The following is a 12,140-nucleotide window of genomic DNA, read 5'->3' as shown; positions in this document are numbered from 1 at the left end:
TGAATTGACGCCTTGTTCCCGATCAGACCGGAGCTGCCAAGCTTGGACACATGAGACGACTGCCTGGCGTCCGCGTTGGGCAGATTGTTACGCGAGAGACACATATCGTACTATGCTTCAGCTGGCGCCCGCGGACACCGCTGCACAAGCGACGAGCATGAGCTTAGTCCATGTCACTGGCTGAAGAGTCGCTGCCCTGTCCTCGCTCGAAGCGCGGGTACTATGGCGTCGACATCCCTACCAAAAGAATGGCATTCTGGCCCTGACGACAGCTTCCATGGCAAGATCACAGACGACGGTCCTTTCAACCCTGAGAAAGACCGCTACCACCTCTATATTGCTTTGTTCTGTCCTTTCGCACACAGAGTCAACTTGGTGCTGCATCTCAAGCAACTACACAAGTACGCTGGCATCGAGACGAGCATCGTACGCCCCTATCCGAAGGGAGACGCGAAGGGATGGCCGGGGTGGAGGTTCAATGTAGAAGACAAGAAAGACGAGGCAGATAAAGCAGACTATGAGGGCGCAACAGTGGACAAGCTCTTCGGGAGCAAGTACATGCACGAGCTGTACTTCAAGGCAGACAAGGATTACAAGGGCAGATACAGCGTGCCTGTCCTCTGGGACAAGAAGCTAAACACCATCGTAAACAACGAATCGCATGAGCTTCTCAGAGACCTCCAGACCGCCTTCAACTCGCTACTTCCTAAGGATTTAGCAGATATCACGCTCTACCCCGAACCCTTACGAGCACAAATCGACCACCTCGGCGAACAGCTACAACAACATCTAAACACCGGCGTCTACAAAGCCGGCTTCGCACCCGACCAAGCAACATACGAAAAAAACCTCCCCCCAGTCTTCGCCATCCTCAACAAACTCGAAAAACTCACCTCCTCCAACGCCGGCCCCTACATCCTCGGCCCAAAACTCACAGAAATCGACATCCGAACCTTTTGCACCTTGATCCGTTTCGACGTCGTCTACGTCCAACACTTCAAATGCAATTTAGGCATGCTACGATATTCCTACCCAACGCTCTACAATTGGTTGAAAGGTTTGTATTGGAATCTCCCGGAAGCGCGGGATACGACGGATTTTAGGCATATTAAGGAGAATTATACGAAGAGTCATTATGATATCAATCCTAGGGGGATTACGCCGCTGGGGCCTTGGCCGGATATTGATCGGGGGTTTGAGAGGGATTGGGGGATGGTTGGGGTGGGGGGGATTGAGATGGAGGAGGTTTTGGAATTTGAGGAGAGGCTTGGGAAGGAGGTGGTGGGTTGATCTACGAGGCGGCAGGATGTCTTGATGACAAAAATCACCGACGCGGTTCATGATATGATACATTGCTCAGTATGTGTCTGGCGCGTATGGATGGACGCTGTCGAAAGAAGCCAGCAAATCGCCATCATGGGTGACGTCTCCTCAAAAGCTACGAGAGGGCTGGTATGCATGCTTGGTATTGGTAACGGAGATGGACATGACTGACGCCGCGTTCGACTCGATCGATCAGCTCTCGGAGGACATGTCCAGTGAGATCCAAACAAGGCAAGAAGTATTTGAGACTTTCTTCGACGAGCCGCGCCCAGGTTCTCGGAGTTGCCTTGGCTATTCTGCGAAGGTTCAATCGCAGCTACATATGCCGAGCGGCGCGAGAATCATCCATGCTTCATCATTCACTTGCAACTGCAACTTCACATGCGCAGCACACAGTCGACTGTCCACATATAAAAATCCAACCATGGCTTTTCACCATGGTAGCAGCAGATACCACCGCCAACGCCATACGATGCCATTATCAGCCTCGACGATATCCTCGAAGCGGCAGCACACCTCGCGTTGATCATTGCTGTCTTTTTTTTTTTACCTCGCGCTTGAGACGCTGTACACGACTCTAGGCTACCATTCCACAAACCAGAAGCTCATCGTCGCCGCGAATTTTGCAGTCACATGGTACCTTCTCAAGCGTAGGATTTTGGTAGCTCAGGGTGCTCATGACCGGGAAGAACTTCGTCCCATTGCTGGCAATGTTGTCTTTGGCTTGGTTGTTCAGCACGCGGGATGGGTTGCTTGGGGAATTTTGGGCTGTGTTGTTTGTTGTGTGATAGCTTAGCTTGACTTTGGATGGAGGTGTGGTGGACTCGAGGGAAAGATATCTGCATTGAAACGGGGGCGTGAGGCTGGGAGATTTGCAATACCGTCTCAAACAAGACGTATAGAGGTCAGCAAAATTCCGGGGAGTCGTTCTGCTGCACCGCCCGTCATGTAGGACTCTGCTAGACAGCTCGCGCAGTACTCAGAATATCGCCACCAGTTGTCTTTTTTCGAAACTTGAATGCGAAGCGCGCCTTCATTTTCGAATCATGCAGTGCGTCCTTCTACTACAACAGAAACAGGTTGCTCCGTACCGCTCTTTCGGTGCCCTTCCTCTAATCGCTCAATGCACTACTTGTTCGTAAGTCGTGAGCTTATGGGGAGAATTTCCGAGCATAGCAAACGGCCAGTTGCTCAGGACGCCTGTCGTGGTCTGGACGGGACAATGATACCCAGGATCAAATGTGTGTAACCAAGAGACAGGCGTAAACGAAGTATTTGGTCGACATCAAGAGTCTCTTCTTAAGTTGTCTCCGGGGTCGTGTATACGTGTGCCTGGCTCGACGGCCTGTCTTGATCTCAGTCCATTGGCAAGCCCCTCCAAACATGATACGCGGACCATGGTGACGAAATTTCCTGCAAAGACATTTTTCCGTCGTTATCGAATCCCAGCGGTCCTGATCTGGGTCGCCAATTGTCATCACACGGCGATGAAGTCAACTTCTCGGTGCAAGTCCGGGACTTTGTTTCACATATCAGATCGTCTTTGCTAGCCAGTGCAGATCGGAATTTGCGCAATCCCGTAATTATCAAATACCAGCTCGCGGTCTTGGTCATTTCAAGAAGGTGATTGCCAAAGCGGAGGATCTGGGGCCAGGTCCTGCCTAGTTTGTTCGAAACATTGGCCTCTGGACGGCGTGGTGATGGTTGACGCCAAGGCATGCATCATTCTGCGCTCAAACGCAGTGGACTCGGCGGTTGCGTTTCAGCCTGATAGACAAACAGAACAGACTCCAAGAATGGGCTTGTGAGCGTTGTGTGGCGTTGCTGAATGGTGGTGCCGTTCACCCATCAACATCAACATCAACATCAATCCTCCCCAACACCTCAACCACATCCTCAGCCTCCTCTTCCATCTTCTTATCAGCATCAACAAAAGTCAAATGATCACCATAAGAGATACACAACTCCTCTCCTTCAACAATATCTTTCAAAGCACGATACACAATGACTTCTCGATCCAAATCACGTTTCCAACCGACATTCTGGTTCTGAGTCGAGTGATTGAACATTGATCCAAGACCGAGGACGACAGCTTGGGATTTCTGAGGTGTGCCGTCCGAAGATTTGGTGGGCCAGTTGTAGGTGTAATGGTAGAGAGATGTGTGTTCGATGTGGTTGAGATTTTCTTCGATGCTTAAGATCAGGACTGGGGAGACGTCGATTATGGTTCCGGCTGGGATTGGAGCGGAGGCGAAGACTCCTCGTCCTGGAGGTGATTGATTAGTGTGCAGAGTTGGTTGAAGTTGGAGTTCTCGTACCTTTGGCTGTGTTGGATACCAGATGTAAGTGTGGAAATCGCTGTAGGAGAAGCGCATTGGAAGGATTAGCGTCTCGCGCCATTGCTCACGATCTTGAAAGGTAGGGTTCTGTTCAAGGTAAATATGACAGACCGAAGAAACACATTTTGCACGTTGCGTTGTCAGTCGTCGTTAACGTTAAATTTGCAGAAGGATTCTCGACCCCAGCTCCAGCTCCATCGCTCCAACGTCACCACGACAAACAACATGTAGCTTCTGCGATGGCTTCACATACGCGTGCCCGATCTGGAACTGCATCTGGACCGCACAGTCTCTCGCTAAAAGTCCTACGCCTTTCCCGACCGTCTCTTGCAACCCAGACCCCACTTCCTCAGACGAACTTTGGCGATGGCCTTGACATACATCCCACGGCATCGCTCGCACATCCGAAGGGAGAAAACGACTCTACAACATTTCCTCTCACTCCGCTCCTGACTCTACCTTCTGCTTTCGGCGCGGCATACGTCGGCGAGACCTTTACGTGCACGCTGTGTGTCAACAACGAGCTATCGCCCGACAGCAACCAGAGAAAGAGCGTAAGCGGTGTCAAGATCACGGCAGAGCTGCAAACGCCTAGTCGGCAAGAGGGAATTTCGTTGAATTTGGAGAATGCTGCGGAGGCGGATCAAGATGAAGAGAATCTCAAGCCTGGTGCGACACTGCAACGGACATTGAGACACGAATTGAAAGATGAAGGCCCGCATGTCCTCGCTGTGACCGTGAGCTATACGGAGACATTGATCGGGAGCGATGGCTCTGCTGCAAGTGCCGGTCGCGCACGAACATTCAGAAAGCTGTACCAATTTGTCTCGCAGCAGTTGCTTGCAGTTCGATCCAAGGTGACTGAGCGCAAGATCCGCGAAAAGAATTCTCCGAGGCAGTGGGTCTTAGAAGCCCAACTGGAGAATGTCGGCGATGCGAGCGTGGTTTTGGAAAGGGTGTGGCTGAAGGAAAGAGAAGGGATTTTGAGCACTGGCGTGAATGGGACAAAGGATAGAGAGGCCACGGTGCTTAAGCCCCAGGATATTGAACAAATCATGTTCTTGCTCAAGGAAAATGAGATCCCTGAAGAGACTACGAGCAGAATTCCTCTCGGGCAGCTCAACATTGACTGGCGAAGCGCTATGGGCGAACGAGGGAGTTTGACAACCGGTTGGCTGGCAAGTCGCGGGCGATGAGGCAGAAATCTCTCGCTGTAAGACTGATCGTCTTGGCGCTTGGCATTGATACTGCATTCAAGCACACACGCGGCCCTTCGAGCTCTTGTGATGATCTACGAGAGGTGGTTATCTCAACGGTCATCATACCATGACGTGGCCTTCCAACGTGGCTCATCATGTCTGGGCCGTGTGAAGAAGAAAGTATCACTCGGCATTGCAAGCAATTACGGCTCCTTTGCCGTTGCACAACGTCGACGTGACCGTCGCCCGACCAGTCTGTGGTCCCTCGATCGGCATCGGCAAGATCTTGGTTTCTCGTCTCCCACCGATGCACGCTCAATCGATGAACCTCTCGCGGGGTATCGCTCTGCTTCCAATTTTGCCTGGGTGAAAGGCGACTTATGAGCGATAAGAGCTGGTACCGGCTCCCGCGTCGTCACGGCGTCACATAACGTACCGTAATGGGTCATTATTTGCACGCCGAGGACTCGAGGAGGTCGCAAGCCAAGCCAAGGAAAGGAAATGCGATTTTGCTAACGGCGGTCACGGACCTTCGCGGCGGCTTCTAGAATAAAATTGGCGCCGTTGCCGACGGCACCGTCTTGGTTTCAGCGTGATCAGCTGTAGCTCATGATAATCTATCTCACGAGGAACGCAGCATTGTGCACCGGTGTTCGCTCGTAAGCATGCCAGGCGGTGTTAATCTCAGCGTTACGAAGCTCAGATGGTGTGATGTCGACACCACCTCCGAGCCGCACCTACTTCCTAATTATTGACCAATCGTAGATAAGCGTCAGCCTGGTCTCGAAGATTCGAAATCATGATTTGAAATGCTAGGTGTCCATTGCCAATCGGCTAGGTGTCCATTGCTACCCTTTGCTACCTAGGGGGGATGCCGTCCCTAGAATAGTGCTTTTGACAGTGTAGATAGCGGGTTTAGCCGGGAACGCGTCCCGGGCGCGTATTGTCATAGTGGCTGCCCAGAAAGCACCGACAAGTCCTACAAGCCAGCCGCCATGCTATAAAGTAATGTCGGATTTGAGTTGCCTTAGCAGCAGGGGCCCCTAGCGAAGCAGGTCGCCTAGTTAGCCCAGGTCGCCTAGTACGCTCGGTACGCCTAGTACGCCTAGTACGCCTAGTACGCCTAGTACGCCTAGTACGCCTAGTACGCCTAGTACGCCTAGTACGCCTAGGTCGCCTAGTTAGCCGCCTACTTAGCTATATAACGTAATATCTTAGAGACTCCCGCGGAGGCCGTATATAGTAGAACAATACGTTATATATTAATATACAAACGACGGGACTGTACTAAACTACGCGTATATATATACGGACGATAGTAAGCGAGATATATAGAGTCGTAGGACAGATCCGAGTAGTAGGAAGAAACCGGAAGGTAGGGAAGAGCTAGGAGAAACATGTTTGCTTAAGAGCGGTTAAACGAGTTCGTATACGCGCGTTACGCAAGTTAGCTAGGAGACAAAGGCGCTACGAGACAGCGGATATACGTACTTACGCTTAGGCGTCGGACGCGCTAGACGGCCGTAGGGCGGAATACTAAGGAAGGGGCTCTCCCTCTAAGGTATCCTTCTTCCTTTCTTCGTAGTTCGTCTTATATAGATAGTAGCTATATTAATTTAGTGCTCCCTTTAGTTTAGTTTAAAGTTTCGTATATATTCTTACTACTTAGTTACTAACCCTTATATTACGAACTGCCTTAAAAAAAAAACGCTATTAAGATAGACACGCCCGACGAATAGATTTAAAATACAAGACCTAACGACGTACCCGATTTTTTAAGCTTAGTATAGAATAAAATCCCCGCTACGCGCGAATAGCTAGATTACGCCTACGCTACCGACCCGGAACTGCTCGTTAACCTACTTAAGGCTTATAAAGATACTACTCGTTTCCTCTTAGTCTCCCGTACTAGCCTTAGTACGGCTCTTAGCGACGCGAATGCTTCTATCGCGGAAAAAGAAGACGAGGTAGGCCGTCTCTAGTCGTAGCTCGCCTCTACTCGCCTAGGCGCCGCGGTACCCGCTTCTTACCTATTTATACCTACTTTAAATAAGAGTAAGAAGCTAAGCGACCCCGAACGCTTTACCGGTAAGTGTAAAGTGTACGAAGAATTTAAGATATAGGTTAAGATCCGCTTTCTCGCTAACGCCGACTACTATCCGACTAAAGCTTTAAAGACCGGATTTATATTTTCTCTGCTTAGTAGCTCCGCCCTCGATTCCTACCGCAGCCTCTTAGAAAATGTAGAAACAACTATAACAGCTACTATCTAGAAGGCCCTCGACGCTAGTTTCGGCGACCCCGACCGTAAGCAAACTACGCGCCTAAACTTAGACAAACTTAAGCAAGCAAATAAGACCTACTAAGAGTACTATACCGCCTTCTAATATAAGATTAGGTACGCCGAATACCCCCCGGACGTCGCTAAGTAGATCTTAGTACGCGGCCTTAGCGAAGAAATAATACTATAAGTCCGCGATAAGAATATAGAGAATCTAAACATTACCGAACTATACGCCTTGCTTACGCGTATCGATAATACGACTCGAAACTTCGCGAAAATTATCGCTAACCGCGGAGGCGCCTATACGAATACCGGTCGCTTTACGTCGCTGTTCGCTACGCTACCGTCGAAGTTATAGACAGCTTAGACGCCGGCTTTAGCACTAGCTCCGGCTATAGCCCTAATACCGCTAGGCGCCTAGCCTGCCGCCGATCCGATAGATTTAAGCGCTGCCTCGCTCGGCGCCCGTCTACGCGCGCCCCTAGTAAATAGTAAGCTTTCGGAAGAAGAGAAGTAGCGTCGCCGTACGATAGGAGAATATATCTACTACGGAGTAAAAGGATATATTACTCGCCTCTACCCGTCTCTCGTCGGCCGGCTAAATACGCTAACGATATAGCGAGTCGCCGCCGCGAATATTACGACTCTAGATACGCCTTTACCGGCTAGCGCTACTCCGAGCGGCTAGGGAAAAGCTTGAACCTTATATATAGTCGCTTATAAGGTTTATTCGTTCTAAAACTAAGAGTATCTACTGCTACCTTCCCTTTCTCTAGCTCGGCTATAGAGAAAGAGTTAGTCTACTAGCCTTTCGTAGTAGAAACGTTAATAGGAAATTAAAAGAAATTATTAAAAACTATAGCTCTTATTAACAACGGCGCAACCGGCTACTCGTTTATAGATTACGACTATACGAGAGAGCTCGGCTTAACGTTCTAAGACCTTACGTACGCTCGGGAGTTAGAAATGTTTAACGGTACGACTACGGCCGCTAGCAAGGTAACCTAGATCTACTACTTATCTATTACTATCGGCCCGTATACCGAATATATTATGTTTTTCCTTACGAAACTCCCGAAGACTTACCCCGTTATTCTTAGTCTTCCTTAGCTTAAAAAGTACAACCCGGTTATCGATTAGGCCTCCGAATCTCTATCCTTTACGAGTAAGCATTACGCTAAGTACTACTTTAACGAATCTAGTTCTACCTCCGATACTCCCCGAGATCGTACTATATTCGCTATTAGCGCGGCTGCCTTCTCGCGTCTTGCCCGCGATAAACGCACTTAGATCTTCGCTATAATAATATAGGATATCGAGAAGGCTATCCGAAAGTTCGACGAAGAACTAACGGATCTAAGAACGAAACTACCGAAGGAGTATTAGCACCGACTCTACTAGTTTTCGAAGAAGAACGCCGATATCCTACTACCGTACCGGCTAGGTATCGACTATAAAATCGAGCTAATCGACGGCAAGCCGCCGCCGTACGGCCCTCTCTACTCGATATCTCGAGATAAGCTCCTCGTACTAAAGAAATACCTAGAAGACAACCTATAAAAAGGCTTTATCCGCCCTAGTTCCTCCGAAGTAGCCGTACTAGTTATATTTGCCCGGAAACCCGGCGGAGGTCTCCGTTTCTACGTAGACTACCGGGGCCTTAACGCGTTAACGAAAAAGAACCGCTACCTAATCCCTCTCGTAAACGAAACGCTCGAACGCCTTTCAAAGGCTCGCTAGTTTACTAAGCTCGACGTAATCGCCGCCTTTAACGCGATCTATATTGCCGAGGGAGACGAATAGTTAATAGCCTTCCGAACCCGTTACGGCCTTTTTGAATACCTAGTCTTGCCGTTCGGGCTCTATAACGGACCTAGTACGTTCTAATTATATATTAACGATACGCTTAAAGAATTCCTAGACGCCTTCGTCTCGGCGTATATAGACGACATCCTAATTTATAGTAAAACGAAAGCGGAATACTACGAATATATCGAAAAGGTACTTAAGAAACTCGTAGAAGCCGGACTATATATCGATATCGATAAGTGCGAATTCTATAAGTAAGAGGTAAAATTCCTCGGCCTTATTGTCTCTTTAGAAGATATTCGAATAGATCCTAGCAAGATCGAAGCCGTTCTAAACTAGGGAGTACTACGAAACGTAAAAGAAGTCTAGGGCTTCCTCGGTTTTGCTAACTTCTACCGGAGATTTATACGGAATTTTAGCGGAATCGCCCGTCTACTTATAGCACTTACGCGGAAAGACGTCAAATTTGAATAGTTACCGGCCTATTAAGAAGCCTTCGACTAGTTATAGCAAAGTTTTACGACCGTACCGATCCTATAGTACTTCGACTTTAATAAAGAAACGCGCCTAGAAACCGATACTTCCGACGGTATAACTAGCGCTGTTCTCCTTTAACGAACGACCCCGGAAGATACGTAGCTGCCCGTAGCCTACCTCTCTAAGAAAATGTCCTCCGCGGAATACAATTACGATATCTACGATAAGGAGCTCCTCGCAATCGTTAAGGCTTTCGAAGAATAGCGTCCGGAACTCGAAGGTTCTAAGTTACCGATCTAGGTTAGCTCGGATTATAAGAACCTTATCTACTTTCTTAAGAGCAAAATCCTTAGCCGTAGGCAGGTACGCTAGAGTAAGTTTCTTTCCCGGTTTAACTTCGTTATTTAGTATACGCCCGGTAAAGTAAACTTATAGGCCGACGTACTTACGAGGCGTAACAGAGACTCGCCTTTAGATCGAGGTCCGTAGCGTAAAGAACAGTCTATCCTTAAGGAGTATAACCTTAGCTAGGAACTATACGAGCTCCTCGGAGGCGACTTTACTAGCCTAGAGCCTCTCGTAGCATCCTTTATACTAATAGCCGCTCCTACCTTTCTCGGAGACGACGATAGCTTAGACGACGAAGATACGAGTTTAGAAAGCTTAGATAGCGACTAGGAAAGCGAAGAGGAAGTATAGGACCTCCTCGAACCTACTTAGCTCGAATAGTAGCTTACGATAGTATACGCCGAAGACGCTTTTACTAAAGGTCTAATTTAAGCTTTATAGAACGAGGAGCGGTTATACGAGAACGTTTCTCTCTCGGAGTACGAGCTCCGTAGAACTCTACCGCGAGTACCCCGTACAATATTTAGAAATACCCTCTACGTCCCGGACTTCGAAGATTTACGCGACTAGATTATACGTTCTGCTTACAACCCTCTCGGAATAGTATATCTTAGTCGAGCTAAGATATTGTCTTAGCTCCGGAAGTAGTACTACTAGCCTAATCTATACCGAGACGTCGACCGATTCGTTAAGAACTACGTAGTATACCGTAGGGCGAAAGCAGACACGCGTAAGCCGCAAGGGCTACTAAAACCTCTTAAAGTCCCTCTACGACTATAGCAATACATTTTAATAGATTTTATTATAGGCCTACCGAAAGGATCCGATTTTAACGGCCTCTAGTTTTAAAATATGCTAGTCGTAGTTTGCCGCCTTACGAAACGCAAGAAGGTATTAAATGCCCGCAGCCTAACCGTAAAGAATACGGCTTAGGTCTTCTACTAGGACGTATAGAAAGATATAGGCCTACCTAAATTAATTATATCTAATCGCGGCCCGAATTTCGTTGCCCGTTTCTAGAAGCGCCTCTACGAACGATTAAAAATTCAAGCGCGCCTTTTAACGGCTTACTACCCGTAGACCGACGGGCAAACCGAACGGGCTAACGCGCAGATCGAGCAAATTATTAGGTACTTCTATAATTACTACTAAAACGACTAGCTAAGATTGACGCCTTCTATTAAATTTGCTATTAACAATTAGGAGTCGGCTATAACTTAGACTACGCCGTTCTACACCTCTACTAGATTTTACCCCCGAACCGGTATAGAACTAATAGAGATTAAACTAGAGCCCCTAGTAAACGATCCGGAAAGAGACGCCGATGCCTTCGCTCTTTAAATAGCCTAGACCTACTAAGAGCTCTAGGACGAGATAAGGTATACCTAAGAAGTATACGAGCACTATACTAATTAGCGTAGACGCGCCGCGCTAGATTACTAGGTCGGAGATTACGTCTACCTCGACTTACGATATATTAGAACTAACCGACCTTCGAAAAAGCTCGACTAGAAAAATCTAGGACCCTTCCGGATTATAAAGAAAGTCGGTATACACGCATACGAACTAGATCTCCTAGAAAATCTCAATATTCACCCGGTTAAATACGTTATTAATCTAAGAACCGCCGGAGAAATCGCGGACCCTAAAGATATCCCGCCGATACCGGAAGCTACCGAGGCTACCGATTAGGCCGAAGACGAGCCGGAATCTGCCTTAGGTATAGTACGGGCGATTATCGAATAGAGCTTTAGTAATACAAATTTCGGAAATCTCAATCCTCCCGGGCCGTAGGGAGAGGTATAATAGGAGGGATACTCGGACGAGGATACGACCTAGGAACCTCTACGCTATATTATCTTCGCCCGCGAAGCAATCGAGGAATTCCTACGAGACTATACCGACTATACGACAATAGAAGGAGCTGTCCTAGAACATTTTCTCCGAGAAGCGTACGAATAGAATTTAGATTAAGGTCTCCGACCCGAACTAGGATAAGAATACTAGCACCTATTATATACGGACCTCCTTTAGCGTCGTAGGAACTCTACGCAAAACGAGGGGGGGGCTACTATTATAGTAGCTGCCTAGAAAGTACCGACAAGTCCTATAAGCTAGCCGCTATACTATAAAGTAATATCGGATTTAAGTTGCCTTAGCAGTAGGGGCCCCTAGCGAAGCAGGTCGCCTAGTTAGCCTAGGTCGCCTAGTACGCCCGGTACGCCTAGTACGCCTAGTACGCCTAGTACGCCTAGTACGCCTAGTATACCTAGTACGCCTAGGTCGCCTAGTTAGCCGCCTACTTAGCCGTATAACGTAATATCTTAGGGACTTCCGCGGAGGCCGTATATAGTAGAACAA

At 48.3% G+C, this 12,140-nt stretch overlaps 4 protein-coding genes across 4 annotated transcripts; 2 read left to right on the top strand and 2 right to left on the bottom strand.

Annotated features, from left to right (window-relative positions):
- Positions 1-222: 222 nt before the first annotated feature.
- On the top strand, positions 223-1,290 carry MYCFIDRAFT_44255 (uncharacterized protein; the record flags this gene model as incomplete). The annotated part of the gene is made up of 1 exon (XM_007926060.1): positions 223-1,290. The coding sequence occupies one exon, from the start codon at positions 223-225 to the stop codon at positions 1,288-1,290; it is 1,068 nt and encodes a 355-aa protein (XP_007924251.1).
- A 1,874-nt stretch (positions 1,291-3,164) lies between these two features.
- MYCFIDRAFT_195052 (uncharacterized protein) lies at positions 3,165-3,723 on the bottom strand (the record flags this gene model as incomplete). The annotated part of the gene is made up of 2 exons (XM_007926275.1): positions 3,165-3,589; positions 3,642-3,723. 2 exons carry the CDS (start codon positions 3,721-3,723, stop codon positions 3,165-3,167), a joined length of 507 nt encoding a protein of 168 aa, XP_007924466.1.
- Positions 3,724-3,906: 183 nt separating this feature from the next.
- Positions 3,907-4,707, top strand: MYCFIDRAFT_162727 (uncharacterized protein; the record flags this gene model as incomplete). The annotated part of the gene is made up of 1 exon (XM_007926274.1): positions 3,907-4,707. A coding segment is annotated over one exon (799 nt), but the record flags the coding sequence as incomplete, so codon positions are not given.
- A 43-nt stretch (positions 4,708-4,750) lies between these two features.
- MYCFIDRAFT_182175 (uncharacterized protein) lies at positions 4,751-5,526 on the bottom strand. The gene has a single exon (XM_007926273.1). It carries the CDS (start codon positions 4,980-4,982, stop codon positions 4,803-4,805), a length of 180 nt encoding a protein of 59 aa, XP_007924464.1. The 5' UTR covers positions 4,983-5,526; the 3' UTR covers positions 4,751-4,802.
- Between the last annotated feature and the right edge of the window lie 6,614 nt (positions 5,527-12,140).

This window comes from Pseudocercospora fijiensis (genome assembly GCF_000340215.1).
Source record: "Pseudocercospora fijiensis CIRAD86 unplaced genomic scaffold MYCFIscaffold_3, whole genome shotgun sequence".
NCBI classification, from domain to species: domain Eukaryota; kingdom Fungi; phylum Ascomycota; class Dothideomycetes; order Mycosphaerellales; family Mycosphaerellaceae; genus Pseudocercospora; species Pseudocercospora fijiensis.
The sequence above is the reverse complement of the archived record's forward strand: the minus strand, read 5'-3'. Positions and strand labels throughout refer to the sequence as shown.